We start from the raw sequence: 21433 nt of genomic DNA, 5'->3' as shown, positions 1-21433 counted from the left end.
TATAATTTTAGGATGAGTTATACACTCAGCTCTATGGATAAACTTAAAAGAATTCATAAGTTATTTGAGAGATACAATGTATAAAAACACATTTAGAACTTAAACCTTCACAAGATACTGATTGGGAATGAAGAAGTCAGTTTTGAAAATAAGAGCATAAATATCACCCAACAACTAAGAAATCAATAGTTCAACCCTGGCCATCTGTCTCCTTCCTACTCCTTTTGTATTCTCTTAACCACTCGATTGGGGTAGCTCTTGAGATTTTAGATCTCCTGATACTTTAGCCAATGTTCTTTTCACTGAACTACCATCCTCCTGAATCCAGCCTCAAGCTAGTAGTGATTTTGGGGGGATGAAAATATTTCGAGGGTGTTTTTAACTCCAGTCCTGGAACTGTGGCTAAATCCCACCACCAATTCTGTAAGCTTGCCTCCCTCTGCCCATAGCCATGCTGGATCTTCCTCTGGTGTCTTTCAACTTTTAAATTCCATAAAATTCACATTTCATCATAAATCAGATTTTAGTTGAAACCATTTAAAGACAGTTTTCTTTGGTACTGCTGCCTTGTTAGGTGAGGTATTTGGAAAAACTCTCCAGGCAAGTCTAAATAGTATCATTGATATAAGGTATGTAGTAAGTACCCTATCCATCTCCTTACAGTAGTAGATTTAAGATTCAGCAGAACTATAAATAAAGATAACATCATCAGAAAAGACAACCAATGAAACATATGAGACCATTAAAAAAAAATCTCTTTATATAGATTGCCCGATTCTCTAAGTTTACTTTTAAAAGGCACTTTCTCACTTTAAAAATTGTATGTCATAATTGCTGTACTTTGTAGATACATTCATTTCACAGAATGGCCATGGCGACTTTGCCAGAATGTGAAATGTTCTAAGGAATAATGATTGTTTTCTCCAGAATGGTTTGAGTTCCAAAATTTCCTGAAACAAAGTATTTCAGTTGAATAGTTACTACAGCAGACATGGAATTACTGAATCTCACAAAGAGCGCCTGTGAGGTGAGACCCAATCCAAAAAGATTTTAACTGTTCCTCTTCCCTTCATCTTCCCTGACAGAAGATTTTCATTACTAACATACTATCCCTCTCTCTCTCTTTCTCTCTCCATATATATCCACAACCTGATGTGAGAAGGGTTAGGGGAAACTAGAAAGATACACAATAAATTTAAATTTTACAAATAATGGTAATAGACTGTTTGAGTTTTCACTTTGTACTTTTCAAGCCAATGTCATATCTTTACTTCATCTCATTTCCACTACAGCTTTAAAAGGTAGGACATACACACGATATGAAAAAAAACATACATGGAACCACATGACCTGGGCTCAGGGGTTGACTTTGCAACATCCTGTCATGAAACTTACCCTGCTCAGTCTCATTTTTCTCATCTATATGATGGAAATATCCATACTTACTGTAAAAACAATGAGATTCTTTGTAGTTAAGTATGAAGACAGAGGTAGGTGATATAACTTGACAGAAATTCCTCATTAAACTAGAGCTGAATCTCAGATGACCCCAATGGCATTATCCAAGGATTTCCCCACAGGAGTGCTCTTCTAGTTCCATTTAGTCCCAAATCAAGCTATAATACAGATGCTCATGGTTTGATTGTCTAAAACCCTGTATTAACTTTGCTGACCAAATGGAGATATTTTCTATATGTTTTTCTTTTAAGGTATTTAATCATATGATGTTTTATACAAATTTCTATTCAAAATATCCATTGAGTGTTGACTAGTGCTTACTAGATATAACATGGATGTTACAGAGGATATGAAGTTGTGCAGGATGCAGTCTCAGCTCTCAAACTGCATATAACTCAATGGGGGGAGCATATAACACATGCCTAAAATTACATACAACAAGAGACAATGCATGAAAAAATGTATCTAAGATTTATTTAATACTTTCTCTGGGCCAAACATTATGTTTTACTTGTCTTTGTTTGCACTTTAATTAATGCTATGAAGTCAGTGCTATGGTTGTGTCCATTTTACACACAATAAAAGTCTCAGGCTGGGCTCAGTGGCTCACGCCTGTAATCCCAGCACTTTGGGAAGCCGAGGCGGGTGGATCACCTGAGGTCAGGAGTTCGAGACCAGCCTGGCCAACATGGCGAAACCCCATCTCTACTAAAAAATACAAAAATTAGCTGGGTGTGGTGGGGAGCACCTGTAATCCCAGCTATATGGGAGGCTGAGGCATGAGAATTGCTTGAACCCAAGAGGCTGAGGTTGCAGTGAGCCGAGATCACGCCATTGCACTCCAGCCCGGGTGACAAGAGCGAAACTCCATCTCAAAAAAAAAAAAAAAAAAAGTAAGGCTCAGAGAGGTACTATCTGGTTATTCTATGCTCACAGAGATAACTGGCCATGTTTTTCCAAAGTATTTCTAGGCTTTTTTAAAGATAAGCAGTAGCTTTCTCTAAGGTTTTAGAGGAAACTCAGCAATTCATGGTATTACAGAATGCAAAGGTGTCAATCTAGAACACAAAGACGATCTTACTTGTTGGCCTCTCAAATGCCAGTGGGGTCTGTGCCCAGAAACTGTTTTTACTGAGATATGATCCTGCTCTCTTACCTAAAATATTTCTTATTGCCTCATTTCTCCCTTTTATTTCCATTTCTAAGACTTAGAGGTGTTCATGATCATGAAGGAAGGCAAGAGTGGAAGTAATATATCTGCATGTCAGATACTAGCTGACCACTTTGTGTTTTATTTGATGGAATTTCATCTTCCTGATTATACCAAAAAATATTTACATTTTATTTAGGGCATATATTTTTACAGGTTTTTCTTATTTTTTACTTTTGAGACGGAGTCTCACTCTGTCGTCCAGGCTGGAGTACAATGGCCTGATCTTGGCTCACTGCAACCTTCATCTCCCAGGTTCAAGCGATTCTCCTGTCTCAACCTCCCGAGTAGCTTGGACTACAGGTGCATGCTACCACACCCGGCTAATTTTTGTATTTTTAATAGAGACAGGGTTTCACCATATTGGTCAGGCTAGTCTTGAACTCCTGACCTCAGGTAATCCACCAGCCTTGGCCTCCCAAAGTGCTGGGATTACAGGCGTGAGTCACAGCGCCAACCTACAGTTATTTTTAAGAAGACTTCTGATAAATATTTGAGGTCATCGCTTTAGTAGGCTGGATAGGCACATCACCGAAAAGTTATTAGTACAGTTACATATTTATTTGGTGTTGTAATGAAATACACAATTTTCATAACTATAACCTAAGAAGGATTCATAGCAGATTTTTTTTAAAAAGATATCCCTTCCTACAGTAGTAAGGGTGAGATACATATGATATGAGTGGGGGAAAAGAGCTTTTCTTAATTATTTTAGACATAATAACTGTAATAAGTTTTAAAATATTTAACTTTGAAGAAAGATACCTCATACCAAGCACAAAATGATATTTATAAGATGATAGTCTAAATTTTTTTGCTTATATGGAAAATTAACATATTAAACCTTGCAGCATGTTTTTTCTTTATTACCCATTTTGATATTTTGAGTAAGCAATAAAGAACTATAATTTACTTTCTACTAAAATATCTCTAACTTGTCATTTAAAAGACAAAGAATGGATTCAAAAGACTACAGTAACACCAACACCGCTTTAAATACCAATGTAATCCTTTAGTATTTATCCAATTTGCTGTTCCTTCCTTGATCAATTGCTCCAGTTACCATCGTTAAATGTTTGTTTAATGTGAAGTCTACACAAAGAATGAAAACCACGTGACACAGCATTGCTTTTGTCTCATGTTCTCTATACGATGTAAATGGATTCTGGAAGCCCTAAAAGTTTAAACCTTAAAGGCTTTTTGAAAAACATGATAAGCAGTAGAACTCTAATAAATTAACTTTGTTACCAGTGGAAAATAATAACGATGGTCTATTTAAAATATACAACATTAAAACTTATGCAAAAAAAGCAAACAGATTTTGATTATAAATGAATTAAGTTCAATGCAGAAAATTTCAAAACTCAAGTTGACAGAAGGAAGTGGAATTTGTCCTGTTGCTCTGGTTCTTTAATAAAGGTAAGTATTTAACTTTGAAAAAAGATATCTAAATACAAAACACAAATTGACATTTATAAGAGGCATAGTCTCATATGCCTGATCATATGGAAAATATGCTTTAACATGTTAGACCTTTCACCATCTCTTACTAGGAAAATTTTCTATCTAGTAGCCCCTTTGGACAACCATAATACCTAATTTTATTGGTTATATTGTAGATGGATAATCAGCCAGTGTGAACTGGTTAATAGATGGGAAGTCGAGTCAGTGCTATGCCCTACTCCTCTGCTGTTTGGGAGTAGATTACTTTTGTGCTGGGTTGTTTAACAGTCTTTTTCCATGTCTTGATTTACCAAGTTGATAGAGTTTATTTTTTATCTCTTTGCTATTTCCTACTTGTATAGTCAGAAGACACAACATCTCTAAGTTACACAGCAACAGGCCTCAAACCAAACACAATGTATGAATTCTCGGTCATGGTAACAAAAAACAGAAGGTCCAGTACTTGGAGCATGACTGCGCATGCCACCACGTATGAAGCAGGTATGTGAGGAAATGTCTACCTTTGACCCTTGGTAATCGCATTTCCCAGGTTCTGTGGAAATTAGAACATGTGTTCCCTATGGTGTCTCAATTATACCTTATCTTATATAAAATATTTCATCCTCTAGTTCATAGCATTTTTATATCTAAGAGTATTCTTCTCACACTAGAAAAATAAATGAATCTCCAATGGCTTAAATAATCTGCTTTCATGATCAATACATGGTTTTTTCAGGATGTTAACTCAGGGGATCTGACTATAAATCTTCTTTTCACTACATTTAAGTAAAGAACAGCAATCTATCCATTGAACTCTGTCCAAAACAGTTGTGTCTTTGAATAATAGCCATGGTAGGTATTTCCCATCTTGGAAAAAAAAAAAAAGATGCAAAACAAAACATTGCATTACAACTGAAGTCTCATGGATATTTACTGTGAATAACCTTGACTGGATATGGGAAGGAGTTTCCAGGTGGTCTTATTCACTCTTTGGAAATGGGATAACGTAATAGAAGACCTTTATGCAATTTTAAATAGTTCATATCTAGGGTAATGCAATTCACTGTAATTTTTGCTGGTCACATTTACTATGGATCGTAAATGTAGAGTCTATAACCTTAACAAGGATGCAGTGTACTTGACATTTATAGTTCACAGAAATCCAACTTCTGGAGAATTGAGGGCTTAATATTTTTTTATTGGTTTCATGATATATCATATTTGTGGGTAAACTACACCAATTTTCAAATTTTAAAAAATGCCAATAAAGCTCTTTCCTGGGTAAGCTGAATTTCTCTTTCCATTAGAATTTGTCCCATGGTATTGCAGTTTTAATTTTTTTCTCCAACTATTATCTTAACTGTTAGAGTTCTAGTGAGAATATTTTTACATATCTGTAGATACTTCTTTCAACAAGCAGATTTCTAGTTGACCTAATTTAATTTTAACATCCTATTTTTCTATTTTACTTAGTATTATCTCTTCTTCTCAGAATTCCACCCTAAATTCAGAATGTTCACAGCTTCTTAGGGTGAGTAAGACCAGCTGGATGAGATACATACTATTGGATAGAGTGAACAAGTAAACAGTCTGCTCTTCCTTTTTACTTGAAAGGAGATGAATGTAGATAAATGTGAAATAGTAAGAAATCTGGCCTTCCCTGTGTGAAAGAGAAGTAGTAGTATTTTCATCTTAATACGAGCAAATTCATTCATTTTTCTCCTCTCATAAACATAAAATGCATGCCAACATCTGACTTGATATATGCACCCTATTGATTTCTCATCAACCGCCTAGCCTTGTAGAGACACCAGTGGTGAGACCCATTGCTAACAAAAAGATATTAACTTTTAGAAATGTGGTTAGTATAAAAGGTAATCATCTGGACAAAAGTGTAAATAGCACATAGATAGGATCCCTGAGTGATGATGAGAAGCAAGAAGTAATTCACAAGTGTCTGCAGGTTTTATAACTGTGAGAAGGAAATTCAGTGAATAAAATAACTGTAAAGTTTGCTTCTAGTTCTGCTGTCAGATAAAGTTTGGGGCTACACCATTGTGTGTTGAAATGGCTCATGATAAAGATATGAGTGACAGGAAAATTTTTGAAATCAAACATTTCATTCTGTCCACATAATGAATCCTTCATTTGATTTTGGTTAACTGAAGTAAAATAAAAGTGACAGGAAGGACACCTTAAATAATTAGGACTTGGAAAGAGACAGGCATCAGCCTTATTATTCCTAGGCTATAGAAATGAGGAACTATTGGTCTATCCCCTCAAGGTGCTACCATAGCAATTGTTTGACTCCACCTTTTTTATTTCCTTGTATGTAGATTCAGTTTCACAAAAGAGAGAACATTATTGACATCTCTTGAGACAGGTGAAGGGAGAAGATGGGATAAGACTATAGAATTCCCAATCGATATTGCTACCAAGCTTTCAGGATACAGAGGAGAGCTTGTTTTTCCTTTTTTTTTTTTAATTTTTATTTATTTTTTATTATTATTATACTTTAAGTTCTAGGGTACATGTGCATAACGTGCAGGTTTGTTACATATGTATACTTGTGCCATGTTGCTGTGCTGCACCCATCAACTCATCAGCACCCATCAACTCGTCATTTACATCAGGTATAACTCCCAGTGCAATCCCTCCCCCCTCCCCCTTCCCAATGATAGGCCCCGGTGTGTGATGTTCCCCTTCCCGAGTCCAAATGATCTCATTGTTCAGTTCCCACCTATGAGTGAGAACATGCGGTGTTTGGTTTTCTGTTCTTGTGATAGTTTGCTAAGAATGATGGTTTCCAGCTGCATCCATGTCCCTACAAAAGACACAAACTCATCCTTTTTTATGGCTGCACAGTATGGCGATTCCTCAAGGATCTAGAACTAGATGTACCATATGACCCAGCCATCCCATTACTGGGTATATACCCAAAGGATTATAAATCATGGTGCTATAAAGACACATGCACACGTATGTTTATTGCGGCACTATTCACAATAGCAAAGATTTGGAGTCAACCCAAATGTCCATCAGTGACAGACTGGATTAAGAAAATGTGGCACATATACACCATGGAGAGCTTGTTTTTCAAAGAGAAAAAACAAATCCTTGTTTAAAAGGAAGAGGGGATGTGATACTGGATAGTCCAAATAACAAATGCCCAATATAATTCCTATGGCTGAATTCTGAAACTTAAATGTTACCTTCCATTCATGTACTTAATAAAGAAATACAAGTATAGGAAAAATTGAGAGCCAAAGTAATCAGAGGGCAATGCTTGTCTAGTGGACCAAGATATTAATTAAGGGTTTTTAATAATGTTCATTTCAAATTGTCATGCTTTGAGATAGGAACTTGGTAAGGAGTCTATGTCTTTGAGAGAATTATGGTCCAATAAAAAAGAAAAAGTATTTTTTAAAGTCCTGAAGTATTATCAGAAATATAATCACAAAATTGTGGACAAGTTGAAATCAGAGCAAACAAAGTGCAGATTCTGTCTGGAAAAATAAGAGGAAGTTTCACAAAATAAGTGACATTTGAGCTATGGCTTAGTTGAATCATCACATACTCATTCCAGGGATTTCCAAAGGATGGAAAACTCATGTGTAAAAATACCCAAGCAGGTGTCAGAAAGATGATGTGTTAAAGAGACACTTATGATTGGCTCAAAGCGAGTTGAGCACAGTGTTCATGGGACAACAAGGGGAATGAGGTACATAAAAGAAAGTAGAATATAAATCCTAGAGGTCCTGGTGTTTATTTTTATTTATATTTAATCCAAAGAGAATGGGTAGACAACGAAGAATTTCTAGAAATCATTCCAGGCAGAACTCAAGAACTCAGGGGAAGAGCAAGCCAGAGGAATTCTACTTGACTTGGTAGGGATTATTGAAGTTGTGAGGGCCATATTATTTTCCAAATATTAAGGAACAGTGTGCAGTTCATATGATAATGCTAGACATTTAGGTAATTAATTCCAATACCAAATTTTTATTCACCAATATTCACATGACTTGAGGAAAAATAAGAGCTTGCACAGCACCTGAATTAGATAGGTTGTTAGGTTTTTTAAATTAAATAACTAATTCTTCAATGAATTATGTTGTTAGCCAAAGTTGAAGAGTCACTTTATCCTTTTTGAATATGTAACAGATTCAGTGAAGCAATCTAATCATCATCATTTGACTATTTTCTAAACAAACGTCAATTTGAATTTTAACATAGTTAAGACAAAACAGGCTATTTTCACTGGTAAAAAAGACAAAGATTTTAATTACTTCCATAAGTGGAAAATTCCTTGTGATGTTTGATACATACTAATTTAAGTTATTTTGTGACTGTATCTTACCTTCCCATTCATAGTTGGGAAAATATCCTGAATGACCTTTCTGTGAGAATAATCCTTTTTAAGACAGCATTGTCTTTTTAGTATTGTGCCATAATGAATCTGCATTTCTTGCAATAATTTCCTGATCTGGTTTCATTAAGCCATATATATCATATTATATTACATCACATTTGTTATTTTATACTGTGTTAGTATATATTCAGTCTCTTGCTAAGGGATCAACTACACTGGATCTATGTTTTCTTCTTCTTCTTTCCCTCCTTCTCTTCTAATTCTCTTTCTCCATCCATCCCTTCTCCTTCTTTTTTGAAAATGTGAATATATTAAGTACATTGTCGAGCATTAAAATTAATTGCGTGTTTGGTTAACCTGGAATCCCAGTGACTTTGAGGATCAGGGTGTTGGAAAGAAAATGGTATTATAAATGGGAATGATGGATGTCTCCTCTATTTGGCTCATATTCAGAATGCTATTCAGGAAGAGATACTGGAAATACAGTGTTAATAATGTCCAGATTCTGCAATATATGATCAGCAGAAGCACCAAAGTGAATAGGGTGAAGATGAGTTCAGAATTCGAGACTGATTTCTAAATGTCTTGTCATACACAGAATTTTTATGTGGAGACCAAGAAATTCCTCCAGATCCCAAACATAGAGCCCAATATGTTATGAATCTGCCTTTGTTAGACTAAGGGTAGCAAATATGCCGTGGATAATAGACTTGCGGCATTGTGAGCTACCCAGAAGGAAAACTGTCTTCCAAAACACAGAAAGTGAGAGAGCAGATTGGAAGAAACCTGGAAGGTGCTGGGCTAACTTAGCCAGTTTGCTGCCACCTTTAAATATTTAAAATTGTGTTGAGTACAACATGAGGGAGAAGTAGACTTAGGAGCAGGACTTTTTGCCATGTTATTTCATGCTGGATTAATACTAAGACACTCATAGATATTTTTTACCTCTTCTATTTTAATTTCTCTTGCGTGCCTTCCTGTTGGTTTAGAAGATGCCTAATATGTCACCTAACTAAGATATTTTGACCCCAGTTTTAACTCATTTTTGAAAACTTTTTGGCTTTTAAGGAAGTATAGAATTAGATGACATTTTTATTTATAAATGCCTACAGTTGTAACAGAATTCTTTTGAAGACATATAATCATCCAGTGTGGCAACATAGTGAGACCCATCTCTACAAAAATCAAAATTAAAATTAAAAATTAGCCAAGAGTAGTGGTGTGCAACAGTGGATCCGACTACTCAGGAGGCTGAGGTGGGAGGATCACTTGAGCCCAGGAGGTTGAGTCTGAAGTGAGCTATGATTGCACCGCTGCACGCTAGCCTGGGTAACAGAGCAAGACCCTGTCTCAAAAAAAAAATAAATAAAAATAATTAAAAAACTAAAGAAAGATACGTAATCATCTGTCTCACTAAGTATACATTTCTTCCTTCTTATAATGATTCTTATATTTTTAGTGTGAGCCCACTTGAAATACCAGTTGTACTTTTCTCCTTTATATTCACACATACTCTCTTCTGCTCTCTAGAATCACACCTTGGGAATCATTTGATTTCCATAAAAATTATTAATTTTTGTATCCTTGTTTGCTTATTTAATTCAAATCCTTGAAATAAACTGTAAATGACAAAATAGAAATGATATACTTCTCGATAGATTCTGAATGTCAACATCATGATGAAAGTTGCACCAATGTTTATTTTTTTTCACATCCAATGACAAGGCCTTGTCTCTGTCTCACCTCACAGCCCCCACCTCTGCTCCTAAGGACTTGACAGTCATTACTAGGGAAGGGAAGCCTCGTGCCGTCATTGTGAGTTGGCAGCCTCCCTTGGAAGCCAATGGGAAAATTACTGGTAAGCATCTCCACTTTCTTTCCCAGCATAGCTCTCCCTTGGCCTGTAATTGCTTACCCCCTACATGAATTGCTCCTGCCTTTCGTGTGGCATTTTTCTGTTTCTACATCTCAGCTGACTCCGTGACCCTTTCTGATTGTCTCTTCTTTCCCCTTTTGACCATGGAATTCTTCTAATGGTGCATATAAACACACACACACACACACACACACACACACACACACACACACACACACTCTTCATTTGATTTGCTTCACGAAATGTGTATTTCAATTAGAATAGATCTTTTTCTTTTTCATTCTCTGAAGCATTAAGACAACCTTCTAATGGAGTGCCCCTGAGTATAAATGTCTACAAAGAAGCTGGTTGTTTGGCAATTATGAAACACAAAAGATGCTTAATGACTATGTATTTTTTTTTATATGGCACATAAGGAGGTTTGGGGATTTTTAGTTTCTCACTTAGGCTTTAGCTTCTTTCTTAAATCATACAGTTCACAAAACACTTAATATTGACTGACAGAAATTGAACATAATGAATATTTCACAGTGACAGATTTTATTTTGCCAAATATTGCTGATTACATCAATGCCTAATTAAAGCATCCATTAGAAGCCTGTAATGTTAATTTAGTATGAAAAATATAATGGAGTTCTATCAGAGATTTTGCATTTAAATGATCACTTTAGGCTTTTAATAGATGTCTCCATAGCATATAATTTTTATGAAAAATATTGTATAACTCAAAATGTGAACATTATAGTCTAATTAACTTGAACCATTGGGTTAGGAACATGTAAGAGTCACTCCTTTTTCCTTCTTTTTTTGCATGCAAGAGCTGGATAGCATTATTATAAATTAACAAAGTAATTCAGCCATCCTGTGATACAGAGAGATAAGCATGGAAATCATACTTTCAGAAGGCACACTTACTTTATGTAATTTACTTTCTGAATTTTGCAAAATGAAAAGATAATGTGAAAATTCCAAATGTGATTGAAATTTAAGTTGAAGATTTGTTTTCTCTAGGAAATTGCTCTTAGCGCAATAGCAAACAGAATTTTTATTTGAGCTGACTAATATGGAAAAAGAAGAGAGGCACAAAATTTCCCCAAGATCTTATATGTTCACTTGTCAGTGTGCCAGGCCTTTTAAAACTGAGACTGGCTCATTCCAATTTTCTTTTTTTCCTCCTCATTGTTATAATCTCTTTTCATTGGTTCTATGGCAGTACTTGTGTAGCTTTTGATTTGTTTATATTTTATTTTGTTATAATCAGTTATTTATAAGCTTATGGAAAATCAACAGATAATACGTTTGAAGAGAAAAAAAAACAGAATCAAAGCTGTCTAAATAAAAACAAGTTCTAATATAAAAAGATATGTTTTTTGGCAAAGGAAAAAACAAGTCATATTATCCACTCATTTGAATTCTCCACTCTTATTTAAGTAAATCTTGTCAGTCAATGTAAACAATAGAATAAGTTTTTAACTCTGAAAGAAGGCTTAATTTTGCTTCTTCAGGAAAAAAAAAAAAATAGAAGTCTAGCCCGTATTGAGAAATGAAAATTAATCTAAGCAATAAAATTATATATGCCAAAATCACAGTGCATATAAAAGAAACTTTGTCCACATACTTTACTTAGATATTTACTATTATATTCAATGGATCTTTCTATTAAAAATCCATTCTCTCACAATGGAAAAATAAAAGTATGGGAGACAATACTTTTGCCTTTAAAAGCCTGGCTCATTTATGAAAACAAAATTGTATTATCAAGTTGAGATATTTCGACTCAATTTAACAGGGAGCAAACACTAAGAACCCTTAAGAGAATTTCTGTGTCATGTGTATTTTGATTTCTTTATTCAAATTACTTCCAGAAAATAGAATGATAAAATATTAAAAATACTACACCACTAAGCGGAGGGCACAAATTTGCTATTCTCAGCTTCCCGTAGAAGTATAAAAATTAATAATACTACTACTAATAATAATAAGTAAAACAAAAATGAGCTCTTTCTCAGTGTGGCCAGGTAGATGTGTGCCAAGGAGTGATGTGCTCTCATGTAAACTCTGTATTTTTTTGCTTTCCTAAATCCTTCATGTGTATGGCAGGCAGTAGAGCAGAGTAGTTAAGAACTCAGGCTTCTAAGGGAGACACATGAGGAATTCATTTAACATCCTTGAGTCCCACTGTCTCACTTTCTCACCTATAAAATAAAGATAGTAATAGAACCACACTAGAAGAATTGTTATAATACAGTGCTGAGAAAAGTCCCTGATACCCAGTGAGCTCTGAAACAAATCGACTATTATTATTCCAATTTGAAATCCATTCTAGGGTGAGGCTTTACTAATGTGCTTTATACAGAATCCAGATCATCAATTTTTAAATATAAGTACTCACAAAGATTAAACAAAAAAGAAGGAAATTCAGATAATCCCAGTGCCTAAATTCTCTGACCATAAACTGGCAAGTTAGGAATTTGGACGGCCATTTTCAGAAGAAAATGGTTCAAAATACATTAAGCATTTATATTATGCTTGGCATTCTTCTAAGATCTTTAGTATGGTATAAGTGATTACATATTCCTGTTATTCCATTTTGAAATGAAAAGCTTAGGCCTTTCCTGAGTAAATAATTTGCCCAAAGTCAAGTAAGCAAGATGTGGCAGAGCCAGGATTTAAAACTCAGGTTTATACTCTTAATTATTACACTATGTTTTGCTCCAACTTATTAGCATTCTACTGGGCTAAATCAGTGATTTGCAGCTGATTTTTAATTTAATTCATATGAGAAGGGACTGAGCATGGTAATTTTTAAAAGCTTCCCAGGTGACTTACTGTATAGCCAGAGATGTGAAACATAGGCCTAAATAAATGCGGTGCCCAACAATATTTAAGACCAGAGACCAACACAGATAGAAGAGTTAGGTCTTTCAAAGATTGTTTCCTTATTAATACAGTCTAATATGTAAGATTATATTCTATTTTTCTGCGTCATTTGATAGTCTAGTTTAATTTGTCTCCCGTTTGTAAAATCATCAAAGCACTTTTCTTCCCACTGCCGGGATATAGCTTCTCAGTCCGATTTGCAGAAATTTCTTCCACTTGCTTCTTAAATATTGCTTTCCAGAAGGCAGAACATTTTATTCCCTTTGTTACTTTCTCTGGAAAAGTATCCATAGTAGAGTTAGGAATTCTGAGGTTTCAAAAAAAAAAAAAGAAAGAAAGAAAAAGAGGCCAGGCGCAGTGGCTCATGCCTGTAGTCCCAGCACTTTGAGAGGCTGAGGTGGGAGGATCACCTGAGGTCATGAGTTCTAGACCAGCCTGGCCAACATGGTGAAACCCCATCTCTACAAAAGTACAGAAATTATCCAGGCATGGTAGCACATGCCTGTAATCCCAACTACTGGGGAGGCTGAGGCAGGATAATTGCTTGAACCTGGGAGGCGAATGCTGCAGTGAGCAGAGATCCAGTCATTGCATTCCAGCCTGGGTGACAGCGCGAGACTCTGTATCCAAAAAAAAAAAAAAAAAAAAAAAGCGATACTTGGACACAGAGAGTAAGTATACAAGTACAGAAAGGTAGTGAGAAACCAGTACATTTGTTCAACTTGTGTGGTTATGTAGAAATGTATAAGGTAAGACTTCAATGATGAATTTATTATCTCTCAAATATACCAAACATACACATCCCAGTGAAGTTGTTTGTTTTCTCCAAGGCCATTTTTTAGACTTTTTTTTTTTTTTTTTTTTTTGAGATGGAGTCTCGCTCTGTCGCCCAGGCTGGAGTGCTGTGGCCGGGTCTCAGCTCACTGCAAGCTCCGCCTCCCGGGTTCCCGCCATTCTCCTGCCTCAGCCTCCCGAGTAGCTGGGACTACAGGCGCCCGCCACCTCGCCCGGCTAGTTTTTTGTATTTTTTTAGTAGAGACGGGGTTTCACCGTGTTAGCCAGGATGGTCTCGATCTCCTGACCTCGTGATCCGCCCGTCTCGGCCTCCCAAAGTGCTGGGATTACAGGCTTTTTAATGATGAGGTCTGTTTCTATTCTCCATCTCAGTTCTTAAATTTTAAGAAAAGGGTAGGCTTCACCACATATATAAGGAATTTGCTCAGATACAATTTGGAATTGTCAGAAACTGATGTCTGCACCTTCAACTTTAGTTTGATCCCAGAGCTGTCGATTTTAAATGCTTTATCTTGGCAAGCGTTAAATTATTTATCTTGGTAAGCCTTTTAGCTTCGAAGCTCTCAACATCTCAAGATACTCATATCTTCATCACTGACATCACAACAAATGCCAAAAATGTACAGATCCCACATATCCATTATGTCCCTGACCTTGTTGATCACAGAAATCATTTGGGGTACAGATTACTGAGGTTACCCTTGACCTATAGTATTAGAAGCCTATTGTTGTATAGCAATATTCCTGACCTTGTTGATCACAGAAATCATTTGGGGTACAGATTACTGAGGTTACCCTTGACCTATAGTATTAGAAGCCTATTGTTATGTAGCAATATTATCACAAACTTAGCAGGTTAAAACTGCACATATTTGTTATCTTATAACTTTTGTGGGTCTTGAATCTGAGCACAGTTTAGCTTTGGGGTCTCTTACAAGGCTGCAAATTGAGATGTTCACCTGGCTGAGGTCTCATCTTTGGTTTCACAGGGGAAATAGTTGCTTCTAAACTTATGTGATTGTTGTCATGATTCATGTGATTCAACAGCCGGTATCTAACTGGCTGTTGGCCAGAAACCACCCTCAGTTCCTGCCACAAAGTATTCTCCGTTGGGCAGATGTCTTCATCAACGGCAAAAGAAGAGAGTCAGGTATCTGCTAGCAAGGCAGATGTCATGATCTTAAGTAACACCATTGTGAAATTGATATTCCATTGCATTTCCTGTCTTCTATTGGTTAGAAACAAGACTTAGGACCCATCTATATACCGACAGAAAGGAATACACAAAGGCATGATATTACTAGAGGATGAGGATAATTGGTGCTCATCAAAAATTGTTCACCACATGTATGAAATCAACATATCCTGCCTTGGGGTCTGTATTTTATGATCTGTACCTATCCTTCAGGTAACTATTATGATTATGCAGATTTGGGAAATACCGAACCTAGGGGAAAGGTGAAAGTCAATACAAAACACATGTAAGTTTTCAGCATTTGTCAAAATTTAAGAGAAATGGTCTTCCAGATGTTGGAGATTATAACATTGCTTAATCTTACATAATCAGAAGGACAAAATATCCAGTGACGCATCCCCCAAGCCCAGGCATAATTCTATAAGGCACTATAGGATTACGTGATGAGTGATACAAAACGGTACATGTGTTTTTACTTTATTGAAGTGTGTTACAATGTTTATGGAGAGGAAATTTGTGATTGAGGAAGGTTTCATAGGCCAAATACAGCTTAAAGTACACCTTAATGGATGAGTAGGATTTGGATGGAGTGAGGAAAGGTGGAATGGTGTGGGAATAAGCAGGAAGGAAGAATAATCACGGTATGGAGAACAGTCTTCCTCTAAGCGAGGGTTTGTGCTGAGATGTACATAGTGTGCATGGCTATTTTCTGAGTCTGAGAACCCTCTGACATAACCCATAACCACTGAAAAGACCCGTGGGTGAAGATCTCCAGTCCAGCTGGGACAAGAGGGACTCAAAAGGAAAGAATAGGTAAATCAAAGGAAGACACTTGCTCTTAAGAAAATAACTTACAAAGAATGTATTTGATGCATAAATAAAATGAGGGACACTTATAGCCTATGTTATATAGATAGCATTGAAGAATTGTGGCAGAAATGGAGATCAGCATGACATTTGTTTATCAATGACACCTATCATGAGTACCTTTACAATATTATCTGACAACAAAATATAAAAGTTGTTAATTAATATTTTTAAATTAGAGCTAGGTCACAAATTGGTTAAGTATAGTGTTAGAATATAAATATGTGACAAGAATCCTTGGATTTTTCGAGTACATATTAGACTGTCATAACTGAGTACACACAACTAGCATTCAAGTAACATATCCCCTAACACAGAAAATAAATAATACTATCTAAACATAGGTTATTAATATCTAAGATAATAACTAGATTATGTACAGTTATCCAGCAATACTTATTTATTTGACAAGCTAGACCGGACTGGGAGAAATAGTATACTGGTAAAGAATCCCATACATAGTGTGGTGGTGAAGAATGTTGCCCAGACATTTTACCAATCAGCTTGGGTCACCTGTGGCTTCATCATCTGTGAAAGGAAAGCAACATAGCCCCTGGCACCCTCACTAAGTCATTATAGTGATCAAATATGATCATTTATTTATATTACACTTTAAACATGCATGGCATTTTATACCTTCCAATACATTTTTATTGAACACAAGTCAAAATAAATATTGTTTATTTTCATCAGTGGACTACAGGGAAAATTATACAGACTTGTTATCTCTGTTTAACATTTTTCATCATGCTTTCATATTAGAGCAAACTAATAATCAAGATTTATAGGTAGCAGAAAGCACACATTTTTAAATGTGGCAGATATTTTTATTTCTAACAGCTTATTCTATTTTCTGATTCTGTACATTGCAGCAATTATCTAATGCTTGCATTATGAAAAAAAGACATTACTTACAGAACTGCTGTAGTTTACAGACTGTGGACATATAATTATTGTAAATTACATTTGGAAAACATGGGTATTTGGAAACAGAACTGCAGCATGTAGTACAACAAATTAAGTCACATTTGTCTATTTATGCAGCTTACATCTTGTTTTATACCTTGGACAAGAACATCCCAATTGATGACTGGATTATGGAAACAATCAGTGGTGATCGGCTTACTCATCAAATCATGGATCTCAACCTTGACACTATGTATTACTTTCGGATTCAAGCACGAAATTTGAAAGGAGTGGGGCCGCTCTCTGATCCCATCCTCTTCAGGACTCTGAAAGGTTTGAATACTTTCCTGTTATGCTTTTCTTCTCCTGTGGGATTGTTATAAAATAGCTTTGCAGTCTGTGTTAGAAATAGCCCTGCGCCATCTCTTGTTGGCAACATGGCTGCAGTGGACATTTAAAATAAATTAAAATGTATCTTTTTATGCTCAAAGCCAACATATCAAAGAAAGATCTGCCATCAGCACATGGCAAACATATTTAACCTGACTTTTTTCATTTAGGGTCCTTCTAGAAGTTTGTATTGATGTCATGTATATTGTTTCTATTCAAAATATAATGAAACGCTTCAGTCATTTTATATAAGGGGATAAATATTAAAATGTATTGAATTATGTGAATAGCATATTATTTTCAACTTTAGGCATTTCCTTTCAGGTACTATTATCCCTTATATATTAAATAAAATTTTGATATGGCAAGACAGAAAGTTCCAAAACAAACAAACAAAAAAGTGTATTTATTGTAAAGTGTCAAGGTAGAAACTATAAAAAAATTTGCAATATGATATCTAGAAGAAAGATGTCCATACAGAAAAACACTAAAGCTGAATAGTAGTGATTACATCAAAATATTTCCATATAAGTACTTACTATTTTAGAGCACAGTATTATTCTTCTGGGGGCAAATGGTTTGAAGAGTCATTTAACAACTGAAAATAATTTGAAACATTCAAATTATTTTGAATGTTTAATTTTGAATGTTTATTCAAAATTTTTGAATGTTTAATTCATTTAACAATTGAATAATTTGAAATAAGTTTCACAGCTAATATTTGAAGTTGTGTATTTAAGGCATGATATGTGTTGTTCTAACGAAGAATAACTTAGCTCTTAAATCTGTGATCACATCATACCTCTACGACTGGCAGAAAACTTAATACATGATAGTAAACTAAAAAATTAGAAACACATGAATGATTAGTATCTCACGCAATTGTTTGACACACTAGAAGAAGAGTCTTAGAATAACTGTATAGCCTATTCCTCAGTTCTTCTAGGAAAGGTACCCTAGTAAATAAGAAAGTTCAGAATTCTGATGAGTGAGCTATTCAAAAGCTGGGTTTGGGTGGCAGCTAATCTGAAAGTTTGCCAACAACACACAAGCAAGCATTCAGCCAAAGCTTGCATGACAGTTCTTAATGACAGAGAAGTTGGGAGGGAGGTAGGATAGAAATGAGCTAATCTTTGTCTATCTAAATTTTGGGGACTTCATATCTCAATCAGGTTTCACTCCAAATGAGCAATCAAAAGGCAACTGGTTATTCATTTTGTAGCAGCATGAAATGTAACTAGATCGTATTTTGCAAATGCTTCATTTTTACCTATAGATGAGTGCCAAATTAATTTCATACTCATAATGTTTGCCAACTGAGAGATCTGAGGAAAGGTTGAAGACGATATAAGGCATCGAAATATGTTAAACAGCAGAGTGATGAGTTATAAGATTTGCAGGCCCACAAGTCATCCTAGGGATTGTTTAATGAGCTCAGTATTTCATTTGGTACTGTTTATCCTAAGTGTCCGAAACACATCTCGAAAATTATTTTCAAAACTAAGAACAAGTTCAGGAATTTGTTCTATGACATAATAGTTCAAAGAGTTATTTCTAATACCCTGATTTGATGTTTAGTGTTGTCTACCCTAAATGTCATGCTCGATAATAGTAATTCTATTTTAAATACATGTTGCTCATATGCTAAAATAAGTTTTTGATTATGTAGAATTACTCAGAAATATTGATATTGGTCACTTTTATTAATATTTTTATACATGCATGCATCTTACAAGACACCTACAATGACAAATGTTCTAAGACAAATAAATTACTCATCATAAGAGATTTAAAGCTACAACATAAGTGTTTTAAAGATTTGGTGTAGAGCTAAATCTACACCAAAGATAAAATCATGCTATTGCTCTCTAATTTAAGATTTTCAGTTTCCAAAGCTACACCAAAGAATACTCTGTTCATTGGCATGTAACTTCGTTTGCCCGAGACAAAGGCTTAGATGTCCTGAAGCTGAGAAAGCTCCCAGTACTCTACTGGGTAATGGGCAAGTGTTTCATAGTAACGCTTACCCCAGGCAGGGGTCCACAAACTTCATTCCTTCATATTTAGCCTTTGCAATGATCATTCCTTCATATTTAGCCTTTGCAATGATCGCAGCATTTTCTTCTAGAGGCTAGCATTTAGTCTTTTGGGTATTAACAACCAGTCAGAGACGCACAGGAAACTCAGTCAATAATCACTGTTTAATTAAAAGGACGTTTGTAATTAGAAAGGGATTATCTTACTACAAACTTATGTAGGTACACATATATGATGTATCTAATTCTTTCTTTGGAATGTTAATGAAAAGAGTCTTGACCTTGATTACTTGACCACATAGGACTCTGCACATACCCACCTTCTTTCCGCAAATCCTCCCCAGGGTCCCATTGAGATACGTACACACTGTCAAATTATTGGAAGTCTTATGTCTATCTCTGCCCTATCCTGTGGGTTTTTCCTGCTAACAAAGTATACTTCTCCATGCTGGCCTATCAGGTAATAGAGGAAGGATGCTCCCATTGGAGTAGACCACAGAGGAATCTGGTGGAGGGAGTCACTTCCTACACACAAAAGAGTGGTATTCAGCATGAAAGCCCAATAGAGTACAGTAAATTCTCTGGGCATCCTTAGTCATCATTCTGAAATGTGTCTCTCTCCTATCTAAGAATATAGGACTGAAAGCTTTGGACCAGAAGAGGAAAAAGTTCTAGTTGTCAAATTCTTTTATGACAAAAATACATGATTTTTCTTGACAAATGATAGAAACATATGATAGAAAAAAATCAAAGCACAAATGTAAGTCATTTTTGTCTCTAATAAAAGGTAGTTATGAGAATCCATATGGTCCCTGTTGGAAAATACTCTTCAGTAGATAACATTTTGAGACATTCAAAATTTCTCAAGTTCTATTCAGTGCAGCTTTGCTAGTAGAAAAATAAATTCAAAAGATAAGAATGAGAATGGGTTTGTCTATCATAACATGTAGTTATTTATCCCTTGCTAAAAATGTCTTAGACTGCAGACAATGCAGGTATATGATTAAAGATAAAGGGCAGACAAGGAATGGAAATGAGATAAGGGTCGTATTCTCATCTTTTTTTGACATAATTCTAAAGAGTTCTCACCTTAATATGAGATGCTGATGAGGATAGTTTCTTAAGTGTGTCCCGATCTGGCTGCCAAGCTGACATACTTCCTGGTTATGACCTGGCTGTGACTGCACTTATGACCTTGACATATCCTGTCAAGGATCAGGTCATTGTTGCTGGAGACCTGATATAGCACTTCCAACAACATACTGTCCTTTCTCCACAGCTGTGTTAGGATCTCAGTTCAAAATCCTATTAATGTCCATAAGCTACATATAATGCAAATGCCTGTCAAAAGCACCTTTATCAATAACATAATAAAACACTATAATAAAATGTATTTGAGAAGCCATTAATTTTCAATGGGAAACAGAAGAGAAACTCTAGATACAATTAAATTGTGGTGATTAAATAAATTAAATGGCTGGTAAACCTTTAAAAAATGTTTGTTAAATCTTGACAAGGTACAAGATTTCATAAAACTTATTTAAAACTTTCAGAGAGCACCAAATTCTAACCACTAGCCCATCAGAGTGTCAAGATAAATAAATTCTGCAGCTCTGCTATGCAGCATAGTTCCTATAAATAATATAACTGTATTATGTACTTAAAATTTAGTAAGATGGTAGATCATATACTGTGTTTTTACCACAATAAATAATAATAAAAGGGGTGGGAGGAAACTTTGGGAGTTTAGGGGCAAGTCTGTGGCTTTGAAGGTGGTGATGGTTTCATAAGTATATCCTTACTCTCAAGCTCATTGAATTGCATACATTAAATATGGGCAGCCTTTTACTTTTCAATTGTATCTGAATAACTTTTTAAAATAATACTTATAGAATTGTAAAATAATAAACACTGGCCGGGCGCGGTGGCTCACGCCTGTAATCCCAGCACTTTGGGAAGCTGAGGTGGGTGGATCATGAGGTCAGGAGATTGAGACCATCCTGGCTAA

The 21433-nt window shown here is 35.4% G+C and overlaps 1 protein-coding gene across 1 annotated transcript in view; it reads left to right on the top strand.

Annotated features, from left to right (window-relative positions):
* The window catches only part of DCC (DCC netrin 1 receptor), a 1221566-nt gene that overhangs the window by 1075624 nt on the left and 124509 nt on the right, over positions 1 to 21433 (top strand). Inside the window, exons 18-20 of the mRNA XM_025365180.1 lie at positions 4474 to 4612; positions 10231 to 10338; positions 17138 to 17332. Of these exons, the coding sequence (XP_025220965.1) occupies positions 4474 to 4612; positions 10231 to 10338; positions 17138 to 17332 (442 nt within the window). The remainder of the gene's footprint in view (positions 1 to 4473; positions 4613 to 10230; positions 10339 to 17137; positions 17333 to 21433) is intronic.

The sequence above is a fragment of the Theropithecus gelada genome, chromosome 18 (assembly GCF_003255815.1).
Source record: "Theropithecus gelada isolate Dixy chromosome 18, Tgel_1.0, whole genome shotgun sequence".
Taxonomy (NCBI): domain Eukaryota; kingdom Metazoa; phylum Chordata; class Mammalia; order Primates; family Cercopithecidae; genus Theropithecus; species Theropithecus gelada.
The sequence above is the reverse complement of the archived record's forward strand: the minus strand, read 5'-3'. Positions and strand labels throughout refer to the sequence as shown.